General features: G+C 41.6%; 2 protein-coding genes across 6 annotated transcripts in view; both read right to left on the bottom strand.

Moving 5' to 3' along the window:
• The window catches only part of LOC140202720 (protein FAM3C-like), a 38967-nt gene extending 34692 nt beyond the window's left edge, over window positions 1-4275 (bottom strand). For 2 of the 5 annotated variants that reach the window (XM_072267943.1, XM_072267941.1), the window contains exon 1: window positions 4109-4275. The gene's annotated coding sequence lies outside the window, so the exon portion shown is untranslated. Of the gene's footprint in view, window positions 1-1517; window positions 1690-3902; window positions 4011-4104 lie in introns of those variants that run through there. The other 3 variants (XM_072267942.1, XM_072267945.1, XM_072267944.1) reach the window with 3 other exon arrangements.
• An 8155-nt stretch (window positions 4276-12430) lies between these two features.
• The window catches only part of LOC140202719 (sortilin-like), a 119433-nt gene continuing 108434 nt past the window's right edge, over window positions 12431-23429 (bottom strand). The window contains exon 21 of the mRNA XM_072267938.1: window positions 12431-16579. Coding sequence (XP_072124039.1) covers window positions 16565-16579 — 15 coding nt within the window. The 3' untranslated portion in view covers window positions 12431-16564. The remainder of the gene's footprint in view (window positions 16580-23429) is intronic.

Here is a 23429-nt window from a genome sequence, read left to right as displayed (position 1 = left end):
AAGAACTGCAACATCCTTACTGACCCTCATCTATGACATAGAAAAGTGGAGGAGACATTCAGGATGTCATTGAGAACAGAAGCCGAGCATTACAGGAGAAGGAAGAGTGCACTACCCACCCACTCTACTGACCACTTCCTGACCCATTTGTTGAAGAGTATGCTACTCTAATGTTGACCTCATCAGCCCCAGCAGAACCATAACAAAAGCAAGCCAAGCAGATTTATCCAGGTGTAGGGAAGGGTGGTGGTGGGGGGGTACTTTCGCTGAAAAGACGAACCTTTTGCCTGAATTTGGCTTGCAGTCAATGGTGTACATTTATTAAGAGAAAAGGAACACAATTCAAAGATCTACTGTACAAAAAACATCAAAGTTGCTGGTGAACGCAGCAGGCCAGGCAGCATCTCTAGGAAGCGGTACAGTCGACGTTTCAGGCCGAGATCCTTCCTCAGGACGAAGGGTCTCAGACTGAAACGTCGACTGTACCTCTTCCTAGAGATGCTGCCTGGCCTGCTGCATCCACCAGCAACTTTGATGTGTGTTGCTTGAATTTCCAGCATCTGCAGAATTCCTCGCGTCAAAGATCTACTGTAATGTGAGCTTAATATATGCAAAGCTGAGCACAATAATTCACATTGTAGCTAAGTACTTTAAGCCCCTGACTTCATATTAGACAATCTCCAGAGAAAACAATCTTAGGGATTCATGGCTCTGAACAAAAAAAAACACATTTTATTAACTGGAGTTCATAATGTTCCAATAATAGTAATATAATTTTATATTAATGCAAGTTTTGAGCTGGGAGTAAGACAGAATGGTTTTTCTTACAGCAATTATTCTTTTCATTCCATCCCCTAAGATAGTAAGTATAGCCAATACCACACTGTTCATTGTACATAGTCTGAGAAGCTGGAAGCAAAGAATATGTCCTCAAGGGGTTTTTATTTCTCATGTTTCCTACTTTGCCGAACAATTAATACAGCCAACTAAGATCAATTTAAGCCATCCATAACAGGTTCATCCCACATTCTAAAGATGTACCAGTTAATAGCCTAATTGATTATTTTAAATTGCCATCAGGGTTAAATAGGTGGGTTGCTGGGCGATGCAGGTCATTGGGCCGATCAGCATTGTATCTGAATAACATTACACTGATAGGCAGGAGGCAAAATGTGCTGGATTCAAACATTGTATCCTCAGGAGTCCCACTGGAGCTTCTCAAAGTGGTGAGCGGTATGGCTGGGTTTGGTGGCATCAGTTTTTCCACCAACAAAATTGGTGAAGCCTAACACCTGGAAACAGTGAAATTCGGTCAGTTTGTAAAATGGAACAATCACTTACAGAATGAAGGTGAGCGTGATCATTACCTGAGTGCATTGGTCATGGCTCTGAGACTAAAACCAAAAGGGGGCAGTGATTTGAAGTGCTGGTATCTGGCAGTTTCACCAGAAGCTTAAGAGTGGATACAATGACAATAGCGAACAGCAAACGAAATAACAGGACTGGTCTTCACTTACAATTACAAAAATGTCAGTTTGCTGCAACCTCAATATGAGGCACTCCAAAGATCAGGCGATTAGGTGGATTTTCAGTGATAAAGCAGCTGAGGCAGCAGAAAACCACCGTAAAACAGGATTCAAATGGCACAATCCAAAAAGGAGCAAGCAGAGCTGTTTATCATTTGCTGGCCTAAGAGTGACAGAAAATGTAAAAGAAATGTTACTGTTTAAACCGGACAAAGGATTTTTTTTTTTGCTTTTAATTAATAACGAGTTTGCATCAAATATAGCTCAATAGTTCAAAAAATGGTCTGGCTGCAATTACTTAGGGAAGCCTGGATATCCAGAGGATTTTTAAATAAACCTAAGGGTTTGTTTATAAACAAAGATACCACAGGAAACAGTGGAATCATGACAGATGAGAGATAGGCAAGGCACTGAAAGATGCAGTCTTAGTGTAGACAAATGGGATTAATGCAGATGGGCAAAAAGATCGGTATCGACTTTCTGTGCTGTACAATTCTATGGCTCCTTCTTCAAAGCTCTGGAATGGAGATCATCAAGTTCTGTCAGTGATTGTTTTCAGGTTTATTAACATTTCTACTAGTATTGTGGGTGGTAGGATAGAGGTATGTCTCTACCCAAGGAGCTGTAAGGTGCTCCTTCCTTCCACTAGCCTGCAGGTCACCCTTGGGCAAGATGTAAATCCCGATCAGGGTCATGTGAAGCCATGGGAGCAGGTGGTGGATGGTCATATGAGCAGCTGGTGCACTGAAGTCCTGGTTATGCAACCACTGATGCCAAGCAGACAACCTCTGAAGAGTATTGATAATGGCTGGGGTCACCGTCTTGTGAAGACACTGCCCAAAGAAGGTGGCAATAGCAAACCATTTCTGTATAAAAATTTGCCAAGAACAACCATTATCATGGAAAGACCATGATCGCTACGTCATACAACATGGCACATAATGAAGCGTGACTAGTATTTCTAATACATTTAATTTCATCATTTGCAACAGAACCTAGGTTTTCCAGCATTTCTGAGAAATTATTTTTGTGAATTCAGACACAAAATATGTTTAAGCTCTGCTATTTCCTTGTTCCCATTGTAATTTCTTCCATCTCATCCAACATATTTATCAATGCTATTAATTATAAATACTGGCAGAACTTTGTTGGTTTACTCCAACTGGTTACATCACTGTCTGGTATGGAGGGGCCACTGCACAGGATCGGAAAAAGCTGCATAAAGTTGTAAACTCTGCCAGCTCCATCATGGGCGCTGACCTCCCGAGCATCCAGGACAACTTCAAATAGCAACGTCTCAAAAAGTCAGCTTCCATTACAAAGGACCCCCCCCATCCAATGCCCTCTTCTCATTGTTCCTATCAAAGAGGTGGTATAAGAGCCTGAAGACACACACTCAATGTTTCAGAAACAGGTTCTTCCCCGCCTCCATCAGATTTCTGAATGGACAATGAACCCATGAACATTTCCTCAGCACTACTTATTTTATTTATATATATATATATATATATATATATATATATATATATATATATATATATATATATATATATATATATATGTGTGTGTGTGTGTGTGTGTGTGTGTGTGTGTGTATATATTATACACACACACTTCTTGTTGTCATTCACAGTTTTTACTTTGTATTGCAATGTCCTGCTGCCACAAAGGAACAACACATTTCACAATATATCACACACGATTCTGATTCACATTTCATTTTCCACAGCAATTTCCTGGTCATATTCACTGAATTGCAAACAATCCCAGCCCTGATGCTTCATTTTATTCTTTTACTTTTGTTTTAACATTCCTATATTTTAAAAATTATGTTCTACCTTATTAGTCATTCTATGCCCAATGTACGTTTACCACAAAATAACTAATTATTTCTTTAAATGTTACCAAGTGCCTGAATGCTATCATCCCCTAACATGCAGTTTTGCAATCTATCAACCGGCTCGAAACGGTTCTTTAAATGCCAATCATTGCCTTATTATCACAGCTTTATTACTATTAGACCTTTACAGTCAACCCAACCCGCTGCACACGCCTTATGTTCTGTACTTAACACTGGAAACCTCAGGCTAGGCTTTTACAGCATCACGTTCAATGTAAAATTGTATCGTGTTCTCGTCACTGTTGCTTTAAATAATTAACTCTACCCTTTCGCACAGTTGTAGATCTAAAACAGGCAATTCGTTCACACATCCTATACTTATATTAGCAATTTACGTTCCCCATGATAACCACATAACAACCTCCGGCGTATGAACTTGTAATTTCCTCACGTGTTCCTCCTTCACAATTACTATTTGGGGACCAACAAACAATTCCCACCCACCCACGTTTACTGCACCCCTTGACTTCACCCACCCGCTGCCACCTCTCGGTCGGCGCCACACCAGCGCTTTCCTTGCGACCTGCCCTGCCGACAGTGTGGAAGGGTTGGGGGACAAGGTTCCGAGACGCGCCATCAGGTTAGTAGTAAGGGACCAGAAAAGGAGGGGCTCCGAGCGTGATGGGAGAGGCCGAGTGCAGAATGGGAGGGGGTGGGGGAAGAAAGGGGATCACTTACTGACCTGCAGCACAGACAATGTGCTGTCTCTTTGCAGCTCCCAGTACCTCGAACTCTCACTCCGCTGCTCCCATCTGTCCTGGCAAAACGGGATTAGGCGCCCACCCCCTGGCGGCTGTCCGCCAACATTCCACGCCGCTGCCTGGCGACTGGCCGCCCTCCCTCACCACCGCCCCCTGGCGACTGGCCGCTCTCCCTCACCACCGCCTCCTGGCGACTGGCCGCCCTCCCTCACCACCGCCCCCTGGCGACTGGCCGCCCTCCCTCACCACCGCCTCCTGGCGACAGGCCGCCCTCCCTCACCACCGCCCCCTGGCGACTGGCTGCCCTCCCTCAACACAGTTGCCTCGTGTCTGGCTGCCCTCCCTCAACACCGCCACCTGGCGACTGGCTCCCACCCCTACTTCAACACTGGCTGTCCTCCCTCCACACCGCCACCTGGCGACTGGCTCCCACCCCTACCTCAACACTGTTGCCTGGCGTCTGGCTGCCCTCCTGCTTCAACACAGCCGCTCGCCCTCCCGAGACACCGGCGCCCTGCGTTCACTCAGCGCACTGAGCGCTTCCGAAAATGCCACCAGCGAAAGATGAGCGGGACAGCGCACAGTATCCATCAACGAAAACAAATTAGATTTGTAGACGAAACGAGTAGCAGGAACAAAATGATGGAAATCCGCAACCCCACAGAGAGACCGACTAGTAAATCTGAGAATGTCCCACCCACTGTGTTTGCTTTAAACCAGTGGAACTTTCTACAAACGATGACATATTTCAGCAGGTTTGTTTTCGTTAGGACTTCTTTCCATAATTTATTTATTTTTCTGGACCTGGACGTTGCTGGCACAAATTAACAACCTCAACTACCCTTGAAATATTGTAGTTATCCGCCTTATCCACTGTGAAGGTTGGTTAGAGAGTTCTGAGTTTAGAAGATCTGGCGCTATTTTTCCATATTAGTGTTGTGCAGTTCGGGGGGGGCGACCCGTTGTAGGCAATAAAAGCGAGTTGTTGCATAAACTCAGCCTTCATCTGGACCAGTGGTTCCCAAACTTTGTTGGGTTTCCGCCCCCTTGGCTCCTAGACCCAATCTCCCTTTCTGGCCATTACACAAAAAAACTATTTATAAAATTAATTTGCAATGCACAGTGAAAAAAATAGGAACTGCAAATTCAAAGCAGTGACAAGTAATTGTAAAAATATTCAAAACTATTTAAAACTACAAATAAAATAATTTCTTTTTTAATTCTAATAAAAAAATTTCATCAACAATTTTAGAGGATACATCAGTAGTTGAACTATTCACTTCATTGATTTTCACCTTTCAATGAGATGGATGGGCTTGGTGCAGTGATATCCCCTTCTCAATATCATACTGAATGTCATTCCGAAGGAGTCTCTGATTCCCACGTTCAGTATTTTGCAGTCTGTTTCGATGTGTTGAAAGAAGTTGAATGACTGCACTGAAACTGTGCTCCACAAAATATGATGTTGGAAAGGCAATACAGTATAGACCTTTTTCCACAGTGCAGGATAACATTCAGAGATTTCTTTCTGTAACCAAAAGTGATATGATTTTTCAACCTTGGCTTCAGTTCAGTCATTTTGTAGCAACATCAGTTCTTCCTCCATCCATCCTGTTAATTCCATATTATAACTGTTCAACAACCTGGCACTCAATGTCAGTAAGACGAAAGAGCTGATTGTGGACTTCAAGAAGGGTAAGATGAAGGAATACATACCAGTCCATATAGAGAGATCAGAAGTGGAGAGAGTGAGTAGTTTCAAGTTCCTGGGTGTCAAGATCTCTGAGGATCTAACTTGGTCCCAACATATCGATGCAGTTATTAAGAAGGCAAGACAGTGCTATACTTCATTAGAAGTTTGAAGAGATTTGGTATGTCAACAAAGACTTCTATAGATGTACCGTGGAGAGCATTCTGACAGGCTGCATCACTGTCTGGTATGGTGGGGGGGAGGGGGGGTTGCTACTGCACAGGACTGAAAGAAGCTGTAGAGGGTTGTAAATCTAGTCAGCTCCATCTTGGGTACTAGCCTACAAAGTACCCAGGACATCTTCAAGGAGTGGTGTCTCAGAAAGGCAGCATCCATTATTAAGGACCCCCAGCACCCAGGGCATGCTCTTTTCTCACTGTTACCATCAGGCAGGAGATACAGAAGCCTGAAGGCACACACTCAGCAATTCAGGAATAGCTTTTTCCCTTCTGCCATCTGATTTCTAAATGGATATTGAACCCTTGGACACTACCTCACTTTTTAAAATATATAGTATTTCTGTTTTTGCATGATTTAAAATGTTTTCAATATACGTATACTGTAATTGATTTATGTATGATTATAATTTTGTTTTTTTTCCTTCTATATTACGCATCGCATTGAACTGCTGCTGCTAAGTTAAAAAATTTCACGTCACATGCCGGTGATAATAAACCTGATTCTGATTCTGATTTATTACCCAATCTGCATTTGGATCAAGAGAAGATCCTGAAATCACTCTAAGATGTCTTTATGCAGTTCACCTAGGTGGGCACAGTACACTTGAATATCATCATCTGCTATTCTTTCTTGCTGTTCCATCTCGGAGAGGCTTGGAAATTGGAAAAGGTCACAATGGCCAAAGGGTTAACTTGGACAGAAATGTGGAGACACACATAAAATGCTGGAGGAACTCAGCAGGCCAGGCAGCATCTGTGGACAAAAGTACAGTTGAAGGTTTTCTCTTGTTTGAGAAACGTGGTGACAACTGATTTGACTTTGATGAGATCCACCTCATTCCCTTGCAATTGAAGATTGATTTAATTAAACTTTGCAAATAATTCTGGCAAATATGTGATGTCATGTTGAATATTCTTGAGTTGCTTACTGAACAACCCAAAATGTTGATTGTCCATTTCCCTCCATAGATAAAGGTCAAAGTTGAGTTTATTGTCTCATTCACAGATGCACTGAAAAACATACAACAGCATCACAGGCACATAGCATCATTTCAGTAGCATCCACAAGAAACACATTAAACATAAATTATACACATCTCATTAAGATTGAGATAATCTTTTTCATATCTTTATCCCGTACCATTCTCTCATGAACCCTTCTTTCCTATTCCTCAATTCATATTTATCTCTTCTCTCTCCTGTTCTCTTCATGCCTGACCTGAGCTCATTTTGTTTGTGACACCCACCCCCTGCTTCCTTTATTCTATTCCTACGAAATTGCTGTTACATGACATTCTTAACAATTCTCTCCATTGCTTTATCAAATTGTTTGCTGTTGTCCGACAATAATAAATATTTGACCACCCTTCTAACACACTACAGCCCACTTTCAACCTCTCTTTCATCTCCAAAGTCCCTGAATTTCTCTTAAGTTCCAGCACTCAGTCTCTGAGCTCTTGCAGCCAGGTCACATTGCTGGAACAGATCTTCTTAAAGTCACAATAGACATTTATGTGAATGTGGCAGAAGTTAAAATATCCTTCCTTGATCTCTCTGAAGCTTTTCTTTTCTCTGATGCCTCTCCAGAAAGACTCTCAGGGCTTGCTTCTCCTAGCCAGAGAGTCCTTCCCCCCTCCTTCATAGGCTTTTATGGAAGAGGAATGCATAAAACTCTGGAGGAATGCAGCAGGCCAGGTAGCACTCTATGGAGGGCAGTGGACAGTTGCCGTTTTTGGTCAGGACCCTTCATCTGTCCAGGCAGCACTCTATGGAGGGCAGTGGATGGTTGCCGTTTTTGGTCAGGACCCTTCATCTGTCCAGGCAGCACTCTATGGAGGGCAGTGGGGCAGTGGATGGTTGCCATTTTCGGTCAGGACCCTTCATCCGTCCAGGCAGCACTCTATGGAGGGCAGTGGGGCAGTGGACGGTTGCCATTTTCGGTCAGGACCCTTCATCTGTCCAGGCAGCACTCTATGGAGGGCAGCGGATGGTTGCCATTTTCGGTCAGGACCCTTCATCCGTCCAGGCAGCACTCTATGGAGGGCAGCGGATGGTTGCTGTTTTCGGTCAGGACCCTCCATCTGTCCAGGCAGCACTCTATGGAGGGCAGTGGGGCAGTGGACGGTTGCCGTTTTTGGTCAGGACCCTTCATCCGTCCAGGCAGCACTCTATGGAGGGCAGTGGGGCAGTGGACGGTTGCCGTTTTCGGTCAGGACCCTCCATCCGTCCAGGCAGCACTCTATGGAGGGCAGTGGACGGTTGCCGTTTTCGGTCAGGACCTGTCCAATTCCAGTCCACTTGACCCGAAATGTTGACTGTTCATTACTCTCCATAGATACTGCCTGACCTGCTGACGTCCTTCAGCTTTTTGTGTGTCACTCCAGATTGCAGCACCTGCAGTCTCTTGTCTCTCCACCTTCTATGAAAGAGGCCCCGTGCTTGCACTCCTCTGCTTCACAAATTGGAAACCCAGTCAAAAGCTAATAGAATACTCAGTCTCATGTCATTTCACTTGTGAAGATACTTGAAGATTTAAACTAACAAAGTGTTAACAAACTAACAAAATGCTTTAATGCAACAAGAAAAACCTGGTTAGAGTGAGAATATTCTCTACCAGATGCCTATTATCTTACAACCAAAACTAGTTTATCCAGTTCAACAACACTGAGGCTAATTGACTGCATGCTGCAATTCCTTATTAGTATATACAAGCAATATTAAAACCACATTCATTTCCAGAGAAATCTTCACCTCAGCAATTGTTACAGCTCTGAGGTGATCCCAATGAACTCTTCTTCAGTGGATTCCTAAGAAACCTGCAAATAGTTGAAGAACACACACCAAGTGCTGGAGAAACTCAGCAAGTCAAGCAGCAAACAACAGGAATTCTGCAGATGCTGGAAATTCAAGTAACACACATCAAAGTTGCTGGTGAACGCAGCAGGCCAGGCAGCATCTCTAGGAAGAGGTGCAGTCAACTGTACCTCTTCCTAGAGATGCTGCCTGGCCTGCTGCGTTCACCAGCAACTTTGATGTGTGTTAAGTCAAGCAGCATCTATGGAGGGCAATAAATGGTCAATGTTTTGGACCGAGAAGGATGGGGGCATAAACCTGAATAAGAAGGTAGGGGAGTGGAAGAGTACAAACTGGCAGGTGATAGGTGGGGGGGGGGGAAGGAGAATGGTTGGAGAGGGGGAATTGAGTAAGAAGTTGGGAGGGGATAGATGGAAAAGGTAAAGGGCTGAAGACAGAGGAATAGGATAGGAGAGAACAGATGGAAGGAGGACGGGCACCAGAGGGAGATGATAGGTGAGAAGAGAAGGGTTGAGAGTGGAACCAGAATGAGGAATGGAAAAGAGAGAGGAGGAAGGGGAAACATTACCAGAAGTTAGAAAAATCTATGTTAATTGCATTTAGCACAATAAATTGTAATTAACAAGAAGTAATTGAAGACCTCTTTTCAAATTCTACAATGAGATTAAACAACATTTACTTGAAATCCATGCAGTCAGAATGATTTGAGGTTATGAAAGCCTGTATGTATTTGGAACGGGTGTTCACCAAATACGCCAGTCCCATAAATGAGCCTATACTAGCCCAGGAACTGCACATGATTTCTGTATGTGGCCACCACTCTGTGTTCATTCCATAGGTATAAAAATGGATACTATGAGCATGTACACCTGATTTGCAGGCAACCACACAACCAACATTAACATGGAATACTGTAATCAACCAACCAGGCCTTTGTTAGATTTGATGCCCAAAAGATGACGCATTGATAGAAGCTTTGAAGGAGATGGCTTCAGATACTAGATGCTCTGGTTATCACCTCCCAAGTTTCTGTAATTTGTAGAATTTGTGGACTGGATAACAGCAAACGTGACATTGCTATTTGGGAAAGAATGGAGATAGAAAACAGGCCTGTTAGCTTAACATCTGTGGTAGATAAATTACCAGAATGCAAAACAAAGGATGTAATTATGGAACTCCTTGGAAAAATAGTAGGAGTGAAGCAGAGCTAACGTGGATTTATGAAGGGGAAATCACACTTGACTAAGTTGTAGGAGTTCTTTCAGATTGCATTCTCAGGTGTTCAGAAAGGTTGGTTAACATGTTTATAGAGTATGAAAATGGGTGTAATGTATGGACATGGATTAAGAATTGGCCATTGGGCAGAAAGCAGACTGTAGGAATAATTAGCTCCTTCACAGGTTGACAGGCTGTACTGGTGCCTGGGCTATTTGCAAATGATATCAATGATTTGTTTAAGGATAGGAACTGTGATAAAGAATCACATAGTATGGAAATTTGTCTTAATTTGTTCATTGCTACTCAAATTGTGAGAACAGAGGAAAGCATAGAGAGTCTTCGAAGAATATAGTTAAGCTGTGAGTGTAGGTAAGACCATGGCAGATGGAATGTAATGTGTAAAGATGACAGGCAAGCCACTTCGGTGGAGATGATGAAAGATTGGGTTGTGATAATGTTCAGTAAAGACTAAATGTGCTTTCAGTCACTGAGATCCAACATATAGGTATGACAGGAGATTAAGTAGGAATTTATTCTTTAGACTTGAGTAAACTGTGAGGAAATTTTATAGAAACTTACAAATTCTTAATGGGCTGGGTAGGCTAGATGCAGAGACGATATTTCCCACTGACTAACGACTGCTAAGCACAGCTCAAACGTCATTGATTAATTCACAGATGAAATCACTGTTGGTAAAATCTCAGATGGCAATGTGGAGGCTGGCTGAGTTTCCAACCCTCAACAGGAGTGAGAAAGGCTGATTGAGTGGTGTCAGAATAACAACTTTGCACTCAATATCACAAGACCAAGGGAATGATTGTGGACTTCAGGAAGGGGAAGTCAGGCGAACATGTCCTAGTTGAGGGGTCAGCAGTGGAAAGGTTAGCAACTTTAAGTTCCTGGGTATCATCATCCCAGAGGATCTGTCCTGGGCCCAACTCGTTGATGCAATCACAAAGAAGGCTCGACTTCAGTAGGAGTTTGAGGAGATTTGCTGTGTCACCACAGATAGTTGCTAATTTCTGTAGATGTACAGTGGAGAACACCTGCCTGGTCACATCAGAGCCTGGTGTGGAGACTCCAATGCACAGGATCACAAGGTTGTGGAGCAGGGGTTCCCAACCTTTGTTATGCCATGGACCTCTACCGTTAACCAAGGGGTCTGTGGACCCTCCTGTAGAGGGTTGTACACTCAGCCAGCTCAACTACAGGCACAAACTTCCCAGCTATCAAGAACATCTTCAAGAGGAAATGCCTCAAGAAGGGAAATCCATCATTAAGGACCCTCACCTTCCGGGACGTGCCCTCTTTGTATTATTGCCATCACGGAGGAGGTACAGAAGGCCGAAGACACACACTCAGCAATTCAGGAAAAGCTTCTTCCCCTCTGATATAAGATTTCTATACGATCCATAAGCCCAATCAACCGCATTATTCCTTTTCATTTTGCACTATTTATGTATTTAATCATTTTTAGTAATTTTACGCCCTTGCATTGTAGTGCTGCCACAAAGCAACACATTTCATGTTATATAAGACAGTGATGATAAACCTGATTCTGACTCTGAGACCAGTTTGAGAATAAGGAGGCCAACTTGGACCGAAATACTGTAAATCAAGATTTCTTCAACTTAGTGAAGGTGAACTTTTGAATTCTCTGCCCCTGGCAATTGTGTAAGCTCGGCTGAAAATGCTGAAAACAAACCTGTTGATTTATCGCCAACATTGAGACCATCGTTATACCTGCTACATCCCTCCCTTTAGTTCCATACCATCTTCTAAGGAACACTCCTGTCCAAGCCCTAAAATCACATTTATCTCCTTTGTTTCTTTTCTCCCTTCATCCAGAACTGCATTGTAAGGAACTCAGAGAATATGGGGATGTTGCAGGAAAGAACAGCTGAGGTAAAAGGTTGCCATTCCACTGGGAAGCCAGTAATGTTAATCATTACGTGAGTGGTAAACGTTGTCCTGGGATACTGGGCAGCTGGATGGAGTTGGTGTGAGTGTGAGGATGGAGAGGGAAAGGGTGGTGGGTAGTTGTGTGAAATGGGAAACCTCCCCATTTTTGTTCAGTACATTGAGGGACCTTTAAAGCCTCGTTTGTGTGACAACTCTGATAATACACCACTGCTATAAACTGCATCAGGGTAACACTCCCAATCACGTTCACAAATCTCTCGAAGAGCTTTGAACCCACAACCCCTGGATTCTGAGGTGAAGGTGCTGTGACTGAACCATAGCTGTGAAGGAAGACAAACCAGATTTATTTGTTCCTCAGTTGGTAAGGTGAATATTTTCTTACTCTGTGAACAGTCAGTGCAATGATACTTATGCATAAGTAATTAATAATGCATAATTTATTCAGCAATTGCAAGACCAACATTTACCTATTTGACAACTGACAAAGAAAATCAGCTTAGCTTGAACACACAGTACAAATACCATGTCCAATTATTTCAGAAATTATAAAAGTTCACAGCATTAATATTTTTAGAACGGGAAGTGGTTCATTGTCTTATGATTGATGGCTGTTGGTAGAGGGAAGAAAAGGCAGTGGACAGTCTCTCAAACATCCTCAGCTTTTGAGGTAAATGCCGGGCCCATTGTGAATTCACTTTAGGATATTTCTCACACAAATGCCTTTCTCTCTTTGCCATTGCTTAACTGATACCATGTATGGAAATGCACAGGCACTGTCCAAACACAAGATGAGACTCTAACAAACCTCCCCTTCCAATGTGACTGAAGAACTTTATTTTGTAAAGAACAACTTAATTTGCAAATTCAGTTAACAGCAATTAAATACAATATTTTATTCTGCTATAAATCTTTTTAATAAAATTTAATTATCCTTTCTAGATAATTTCCCTATCAGAGAATATTTAAAAATATATTTTCTATGAAATCTATTATAAAGATAGAAATAACATTACTACAATAATCTTTAAGATCTAAAATGTGTGGAGACGTTCTCTGCTGTTGTCCTCACAATTCAATCTACAATCATGTTGCGTTACATTTGATTAAAAAAAGGTACTTCCCTCACTCATAAGAACCAACCTTCAAACAAAATCGCTTGGCAATTTGAGGTGGCCAACTTCAGCCGTGTTTTGGTTCGCTTCCCTTTAATCTTGGGACTCATTTCTTTCAGCAGGTGGGGGGGGGGGTTGGTGGGAGTGCACAGGCAGCTCTGAAAGCAAGAGAAGTGCCTTATGTCTCGTTCATTTCATGACTGGTGCAGGGTATTATTTATTTTCTCATCAGTCGGGCTACTTCAGTGAGATGAGAGACTGAGTTAATGTTCCAGGTCAGAGGTCCTTCGTCAGTACAGGGAAGGAGACAAAAGAAGCTTGTTAAGGAGAGTGAAGGAGGGGAAATGTCTCTCATGGGGAAAACAGTAGTGTGGATAAGCCGTAGTCAAGGTAATCAAGTCAGTTAGTAAATAGAAATAGTTAGCCAGAGAAAACAAAGAATGTGGGAGTTGCAAAACGCAGAACAGGAAGGCAATTCTACAACTTCAGGTAACTTGATTACTCTTGACTGTATCATTCATCTGTAATATTAGCTCAATTATATTTAATCCCCCACCCCACAGACACACCTTTTTTCCTTTCTTTTCTCTGGGAGTGAAGCACATGCTCAGCCTAATCTGCTCTGCATTTTGCAACTGCCTGGTTTACTCTATTAGAGATATCACCTCCACTGTCGTCTTTCACCTGAAACATTGAATCTGTTTCTCTTCCCATAGAAGCAGTCTAATTGACTTTCAGGATCCTGACATTATCAACATTATTGGTTATTTTTATGTTAAAACTTTAGAAATTTTTATTATTTATATTACTTGTTTTAATTTGAAAAGTCAAAATTGTTTGTTAGGGCAAAGCTATTTTTCCAAAAACACCCAAAGCAGCAATTGTTAATAGTATTTCATTCATGCCCATGAATCAGAGCGATATAGCATGGAAACAGATCCTCAACCTACCAAGCCCACACCAACCATCATACAACCATTTACACTATCCCTTTTGTATTCTCCCAATCTTCTCATAACCACTCACTCACATGCTAGGGGCAATTTAATTGTGGCCATTTACCGACCAACCCACATCTTTAAGATATGGTAGGAAAGTCATGCAGTTATATAGGACAATGTGCAAGCCTCACATCGCTGGCACCCAAAGTCAGTATTGAACCTGGGTCTCTGGTATTGTGCCACCAGTTCAAGAGTGAATTACTACATTGGACACGTTATCTGACTCTCAGGTTCAGGAGAATGTGTTTTGGAGGATGACTTTTTGTTGGTCAGATTGCTCTCCATTCACTTAGTTCTTATTTTTAACATTTCATTTAGAAAGCCATCTGAAAACGAGAGGCTTGTCCACTGAACAGACGCAGTTGAGTATCGAAGTACTATATTGCCGATTGATTGGAGTGCTTAGGAATGTCAAGACATTACTAGGTGTCATCAGACATATTTTTATGTAGATCACAATTACAATATTGAATTTCATTAGATAATAGAAGATTATTACAAATAATACAAGTCAATGTGCTTTATTATTGGACTACTGTATGACAACTATGTCCATAACTTTGGAGAGAAACGATGGGAAAAATGTTTAATGGGAGTGAGTCATAATGGTATTGATTGGAAGAGAAATTATTTAGAGAGGCTTCCGCTCTGGTGGAGGCAATGTCACGGAAAATCCTGTTCACACAGAAACCATGACATATGCAAACAGCTTTCTGTTATGTCTCTGGAAGCAGGAGGTGGGATGACAGGGGACAATTCTGAGAAAGATTTGAAGCCTTGTGATTTACAGTATCTTTTAATCAAAATAAAACGTATGTTTGAATCCTGAGCTGGAATCCCCATTATTTACAAACTATATATTAAGTGACCTCCAAGCTGAGAATCACCTCGTAACTAATTAAAAAATAGAGTACAGTACCATTGTGCATGAGAAGAAAGGATTAGCAAAAGGTGGGACTAGAATGTAATATGGAGAAGTTAAACACAGGATGATCATGGACTTAAGAAAAAAAGCTCTGGGAATATCAAAGATAAACTGAGCCTGTCAATCTGATCTTAAGGTCCCGTGGGAAAGCTGACAAGTCTCCAATTTGATTCAACCGTTGAAAACCTGAACAAAGTATGGATGACCGTGACATTTCAATTAGCTATTCAGTCAATGTATAATGCTATCGTCCAGAACACAGAAACTTGTAGTGATAGTGCTGCCTGTTATATTCCTGGATATATATATATATATATATATATATATATATATATATATATATATATATATATATATATATATATATATATAAATCCAACAGAAATGAATTTCAGGCAGGATCTATGAAGGACAAGTGATTGGATACCGACTGTTTTGGACCACCACCGCCGCAACAACTCTAAGCTCCTATAAATTTCTACTTACAGCAAGATCTGAGTTAAGTGACGCAATCACAAAGTATAATAAAAAAACTTTTTCCCAACATTAGATGTAGTTGTTTACAAAAAACAACAATTTCTTATTAAGGCACACAACACAATACAGAAAATCTCTGCATTCTTTGGTCACAGTTTCAGTGGAAGGTCAGTGGAATATGCACAAATTCTGTGTAATGACAGCTGGAAACACACAATATAATTTCACTGAAGGGCGGTGGGGTGATGACATTAATCTTCTGACAATATTGTGACGGGACAATATACATAGATTTTTTTTGTCCCTACATGCCTCTTTGGAAAATAAAAGAGAATTCAGTTTTGTTGGTTTTATCAAACACAAAATATTTTTCATTGTAAGTTGAAAGTAATGGGGGGGGAATGAATTTTTATATTAATTGCTGGATAGTAATCAGGTAGAATAGAGCCTATGGCCCAATGAAATGAAATTTAAATTTGATGAGTTCTATAGAGAGAAAACGATTCCCTCAATCTGATTAAGACTCGAGCAGTGAAGTCAAACATTTAATTCTGTTTGGCAATTATTCTTTTTCCTGCACAGTTTAAACAATCACTGAATATAGGCAATATATAGTAGGATAAATGTGAGGATCCACTTTTCAAACATTGAACAATCATACATTGCTTATGTTTTTACTGTGCATTGATTTAGATAGGAACCATTTTGCAACATCAGTTGGTTGTAAGCAAAGCCTTACCACCAATACAGGACTTGCAAAGTTTATCCTGTAAGAAAGATGCCCATTAAATTCTAGTAGCTACACGAACATAGTGACACAGTGAAAAGAATATTTTCACTTTATTAACAGTGGCACGAAAATATCTTGCTTGCAAAATGAAATGAAAATGTAGGGAAGCTGACTAGCAAGAAGAAAGCACTGTCAAGGGCATCTGGAATTGTTCTTTTTACAAGCTGATGACTGATTGAGGCAAAGTCCCATCTGCAGAGTTGGGTTAGCAAATAGAGGCCACGACACCATTTAGACCAAATGCAGCCTTATTCAAGAAGATCCTAGGATGGAAAGGATAAAAGGTTGATAATAAAGTATATTTATAACAATAAAATCATTTAACAAGATTCATTAGATAGAAACAAAGGCAAATGGAATCATATTCAGCTAACATAAGACACTCAATAAACAATTATTTTAACATATTTAAAATCCCATCACCAAGCACTCATGGATCTGTCAGTTATATGATGAATAAACAGTCAGTCACAGACTAATGAGAGAAAGAGCATGGAAACAGCCTGTTTGACATACCAAGCTCGCATCCACCATTAAGCACGTATTTACACTAATCCTATTTTTAATCGCTTTTTTTAAATTCTCCCCACATTTGTGTTGACTCCCATCAAATTATTCCAGTCATCTACACCCTACGAGCACTTTATGCTGCTTGATTAACCCACCAACCCGCTCATCTTTATCACCTGGGACCAAACTCACATGGTCATAAGGAGAATCAGAATTAAAACAGGATCAGAATGGGCAAACTGCACATGTGCATCGCACAAGGTCAGGAATGAACCCTATGAAACTAATTTAGCTTACGGAATCACTTTATGGAACTAATTTTGTGCCTTGTTATTTACTGTTCCAGTATTTGAACACATATTGATAATGCTGTTTAGTCATATCTTATTTCTAGAAGGAACCCATTCGGTTTATTTGTATCCATGCTATGTCTTTGAAAGATCTGTGCAATGAATTGTATTTCTCTGGTCTTTCCCCAGAGCCTTGCATTAGTAAAATAGGCCCTAATAACAGAGCAGCATTTCTCTTCCATTAGCTGCTACACTGAGTGTGCTCTCAATTTAACGGTGGACAATGCCATTGCCAGAAACCAAAGCAGCATCATTCCAGTGGCCGCAGGTCTGGCAGTTTAACTTTGGAGGTAGGGACAACTATAGAAATAATAATTTAGTTACTGCTTATCAGGTAGTTGGATAAATGTGGACTGATTATGGAAAGTTCTCTTCGACTTGCTAAAGGCAAATCTTGTATAAGTAGCTTGAGAAATGCAGATGGTGTATATGTACTTTCAAAGGGTATTTGATGTGTTGCTTAATAGGCTTGTCACGAAGATAAACGTCAACACAACAGATGGAGAAGTAGCAATGTGACAGAATATTGTGAGGGGTGTGTAGTAATTGATCTTTGGAATGGAGTGAAGTGTATTGTGTTGTTTCCTAAGTTTAGTGCCAGGACGATTATGAATTAGACTTGAATATGCTGGGCACAATTTCAGCGTTTGCAGATGACACAAAATCTGGAACCCAGAGAAGCATGATAATAGACTTCAAATGATATAGACAAGCTAGTGGAAAGGGCAGACATCCGGCAACTGAAATTTAACTCCAAGAAACATATATCCCAGCAGTAAGATTGAAGAGAGGTAATAGTTTAAATGAATTAGGGTAATAGAGCTGATGAATTTTAAAATGATGAGAAGTTTCGATAAACATTATGCACTTAATGGCCACTTTATTAGGTACAGGAGTATACTTAATAAAGTGGCCACGGGAATGGTACGTGATATGGGCTTCTGCTGCTGCAGCCAATCCACTTCAAGGTTCAACATGTTGTGTGCTCAGAGACGTTCTTCTGCACACCACTGTTGTAATGAGTGGTTATTTGAATTACTATCACCTTCCTGTTAGCTTGAATCAGTCTGGCCATTCTCCACTGACCTTTCTTATTAGCAAGGCAATTTTGTCCATAGAACTGCCACTCACTAGATGTTTTTGTATTATCTTACACCATTCTCCGTAAACTCTAGAGACGGTTGTGTGTGAAAATCCCAGAAGATCAGCAGTTTCTGAGATAATCAACTTACTCCATCAGACACCAACGATCATTCCATGGCCTAAGTAACTTAGATCACATTCCTTCCCCATTCTGATGTTTGGTCCGAATAACAACTGAACCTCTTGACCATGTCTGCTTGCTGCCACATGATTGGCCGATTAGATGTTTGTATTAATAAGCAGGTGTCCTAATAAAGTGGTCACTGAGTGTCATTTAAACAAAGAAGTTGAAAAATGTTAAAAAATGCCACTGGCATCCTCCATGCCTGGATGAATTCACCCTCATATTAAGTTTGTTTATAAGCAACTTAAAAGAACACCATTACAATATCCAGTGAATCAAGGAGTCATCACCTTTTTTAATACCTACCATCTACATAGTACAATTTTGCATGCAATTATGGTCACAGAAAATAAACATGACATGACACTCAAAGAATTTTGGAAGGACAACATCTATTGAGGTTTGAAATGTAGGGAAATACTAATGGCTTCTGGAAAAAAAATTACTCTGAATTTTTGTACGTTTTCAAAGATCTTGACAGTGTGAAAGATAAAAATTCAATTGAGTAAGAAACTTAAACTGGAGATTGAAATTGTGAGGTTTTGCAAATTCACACACAAGATTTATTAAAATAAAGACTTGGTAGAATTAAAATCTCTTTTGATCACAGAGAAAGCTGATTATCACAGTTGAATCCAAGAGGATTACAACTCAACATGTGGCAGAGGGTTTTTTCTTTAAGGAAGCTGCTCAGCCTATATTGGATGAATGAGACCCAATTCTTCACACTAAGATCCTTAGAGGCATCACTGATTTGCAAGAAGAAAGTTTATGAAGAGAAGAAAAAGGCCTCTATGCAATCTTCTTTTGAAAACTAATTTAGTAAGATTCAATGTGGCCAGAGCAACATTGCTCAAGATGCAGTATAAGACAACAGACAAACTGACTATTAAATTGCTTGGTTCAAAGAAGCTTGCAAAACAGATGGATAATATTATTTAGCATATCAATAACAATGATGCATTGATAGGTTTTATATGCTCAAGAACGTTAGCTTTACACCCTTACAGCATTAATGGTAGGTAGCTGGAGAACTATGCCTCCAAAATGCTTTAAGACTGCTTGTGTTGAAAGGACATCTGAAGAAATATCATATGCATGTGAAATCACCCAGTGGTAGAAAAAGGGCATAAACGTGGAGAGAAGTTCAGACTTATGGGGAGTGGTTCAGGAACAGCAAGAAGAATGATAATAAGATGGATGAATAGAATCCATTCCTCCAGCTCCAGTTTCTGTGATGGGTGACTTGCTCTTTAGTTTATAGGAATTGCACCCGTGTTTTAGAAATCCTTTGCATTAAAGAAGTGCTTTGTGTTTTAGAAAGGGTTTGAAATTGGGAAATAAACATTTAAGGTAGAAATCCTCTGCGTTCTCGATGTGTGGATTCAAATTGTAAATAAATGAACAGTGTTTCAAACTACTTTGTTAGCTGGAAGTATCTTCTGCTTGGTAGGGAGGAGGGATCCACCACTCCAACAGTTAGTATTGGCAGCTAGAACTCGCTGTAGAGAATAAACAGGGAAGTAAACTATTCTTTGAAAATTGGGTAGTTATAGTATTATCTCCCTTTAAGTGAGAGTATTTGTGGCTATTTATATCAGGTAGGCTGAAGATCTTCGTTCAAGTTCAGAACCTTTGTGGTTTTGAATTAACAAAATCAAAGGACTAGTCCGGGATAATATCCTCACTTCTTTCTTTGATAAAATGAATCCATCTCACTGTATCATCCAGCATCAAATGCTGTCTGTGTTCCTCTGTTGTTTGAGGTTAACCGTGTATGTTGCTTCCTAGCTATCTACATTGTAGGTTCAGTGCCGTCTATGGCTGATGAGACTAATACAGGAGTGGCAGACTGTTTCAAAGGTACAGGAGTGGCAGACTGTTCCAAAGGTCACCTCTATTAACAGTCTCAGCTCTGCAGGAGATGCAGTGTTCCTTTCTACAGGCCTGTTTGTGTTCCACCAAATCAAGAATCTTTTCTTGCCCAACTTAAGGTGTTGTTTCAGGGTGCTTCTCCATCTGGCGCACACAGTCGGCTGCAAGTTCCTCCCAGGACTTGATGTTGATGTCCAGCACCTTCACATCCCACTTGCAGACATACTTGTAGTGCAGCTGTGGGTGGCCCACAGTTCTCCTGCCTGAGGCCAGCTCACCATAGAGGATGTCCTTTAAGATGCAGCCATCATGCATGCGGCAGAAATAGCCCAGCCAGCGCAGAAATGGCTGCCTGAGCAGGGTGTACACACTAGAGAGGCTGGCACAAGACAGAACCTCAGCATTGGCTACTCTGTGCCTCCAGGAGATGCCCAAAGTGCAACGAAGGCACCTTAAGTGGAAGGTGTTGAGCATCCTCTCTGACTTGGTGTATGTTATCCAGGTCTTGTTGCTGTACAGCACTGTGCTGCAAGCATTATACACTATCATCTTTGCTTTGACTGAGAGTTTAGAGTTCTCCCAGACTCGTGTGGTGAGGCAGGCAAGAGTTGTCGCAGCCTTTCCTGATGTGCTTGTTAGAGTACTGTATCCAAGGATGGGCTGTCACTGATGATGACCAGGTATGTGGAGTGACGAACAACATCCAGTTTGTAGTTATCAATGGTATTGACCTGTGGTGCCTCCATGTCTTGTCCGAAGACATTTGTCTTTTTCAGGCTGATAGTCAGACCAAATTCCTTGCAGGCCTGGGAGAAGTGATCCATCAAGCTCAGAAGGTGCTGCAGGGTGTGGCTTGAGACCGTTGCATCATCAGCAAACTGTATGCCTCTGATCATATCCTCGGGCATAAAACGCCTGCCATCTGATCTAGTGTGGAGGTAGATCCCCTCTACTGCAGTACAAATGTATGCCTCAAGAGAAGGAGAAAGAAGATCCCAAAAACTGTCAGGGTGAGAACATACCCTTGCTTAATGCTGCTGCTCATGTCAAAGGGCTTCTGCACAGTCTCCTTCATGTTATCGTGGAAGGATTTGCTCACGCCCTGCAGCCTTGGTGGATAGCTTGCCTGACCTGAAAGAGCCCGTCTCCGCCAACCAAGTCAAATGCCTCGGTGAGATCAATAAACACAATGTAGAGGATCCTCTCAGTTGGCGAACGCTTACATAGAGCTGGGGCAGCATGTTTGGCTTCAACGACAGGTCATCTCATTGCATCCGGCTTCAAACCACTTATTTGCTTTTGAGGTCTTCTTCCAAAAGCTGTGCTGTAGATGGTATTCAGCAGAAGCTCCCATTTCTCTGTGACGGAGTTTCCAGGCTGCTGGGTGCTCAGTTCTTTCTCAAAGGACTTAGCAAAGTGCTCCAGCAGGTCTGGGTGAGATATCTTGCTGACACAAGTGCAAGGGTTCCCTTCTTGTTTAGTGTGATGGAATTTCTTTGACTGCAGTCTGATCTCGTAACACACCAGTGACTGGTCTGTGTCATAGTTTGTACTATGGGAGGAACATGTGAAAAGCCCACTGCCAAGGAAGGAGCACTTGATCAGGATCAAGTCCAGCTGGTGCCAATGTCCGGAGTGAGGGCGTCTCCAGGAAACTTTGTGTTGAAACTTGGCCTGGAAATACGGTTGGTGATACATAGATTATGATAGGTGCAGAACTCTAGCAGTCACTGTCCGCTTTCATCCATCTTGCTCATGGTAAAGTGAACTAGACAATAGGGCCGTGATCTCCACCTATTCTGGAAATGAAGTCACTCAAGAGAACAGGATGTTCCTTGCTGGGGTAGTCTTGATGATACTGGTGAGGTTCTCATAAAACTCATGCTTTGCCTCAGAGGTGAAGCACAGCATGGGAACGCGTGCGCATGCATGTGTGTGCGCGCGCACCCTTAACTCCTGGGGGAGTCGTTGAGGTGCCGTCATGACAAGCTTTTTGCACCAATCTCTTTGGTATGCTCATCGTATGGTGTGTCTTGGGCATCTGAAACCTGGCGGAGCCCATCCCTCTCCAGGTTTTTTTTTACGAGGCTGAGTTGTTAGCTCGACACTCAACCCAGGCATGGATGGAGAGCGTGCAAAGGAGGGGAGCCGGCCGGACTTGAACTCAGGACCTCTCGCCCTGAAGTCCAGCGCTGATGCCACTACGCCACCAGCCGGCAGCATGGGAACATATACACCGTCAAGTGTAACTGAACCTTCTGTGGTGTTGAGCGAAGAGCAGAAGTTGTTCAGATCCATTGCTGCCTGGTTTCAACCTCTTCAACAATGTCTCATTGTAAAGCCTACTCCATGCTCTCTGGACTCATCAGGGCCCTTCTCTTGCCAGTAAAAGGTGGTCTTTCTCCTTTAGTGTGCCCTGGGAAACCAGGTGAGTCTTAAATTGAATTGAGAAATCAGTGAGAATGATCAAGAAACACTGAAGCTGTAAGCATAAGGTTGTTAATTTGACAACAAAATATCATTTAGCATCAGAACCACACCATATATCACAGCACTATAAATTCCAGCTGTTACATTTCAGCTTAAAGCAACTAAATCTTGCAGAGAAGTGTGAGAAAGGCACATTTAGGATAATAAAAATATTATGATTGAGTCACAGAGAGAAACAATTCAAATAACTTGTTAGATTTATGTGTTACCATCTGCTAATCAAACATTCAGTGACAAGATGCTGGAGTGTTCAAGTTTTAGTACGATGTACCAAGAGGAATTTATGAACAAAGAATATAAAATTAGAAGACACATATATTGCTGTAAGAGGAAACTGAAGATTTATGTGATTGTGGATGATTTCCAGAAACTGATTCAGTGTAGTCTGAATGAATGACCCAGCTTTCTGCTAAACTGAGTTCAGAAGTGGCACCTTCCCCAAGTGAAGACGTGGATACAAAGTCCTGATTATAGGGGAGTTGTTTGGGGGAGGCATTCTTGAAGGGAAGAATGCTCAAGAAGGTTGTCCTGTATTTCATTTACCTTGGAGACATTCTAGTCCAGCAAGAGCAAGACATATATTTTCATCCTGGTTCTCCTTCAGTGGTGTAATAAGATGCT

This window comes from Mobula birostris, chromosome 9, assembly GCF_030028105.1.
Source record: "Mobula birostris isolate sMobBir1 chromosome 9, sMobBir1.hap1, whole genome shotgun sequence".
NCBI classification, from domain to species: domain Eukaryota; kingdom Metazoa; phylum Chordata; class Chondrichthyes; order Myliobatiformes; family Myliobatidae; genus Mobula; species Mobula birostris.
The sequence above is the reverse complement of the archived record's forward strand: the minus strand, read 5'-3'. Positions and strand labels throughout refer to the sequence as shown.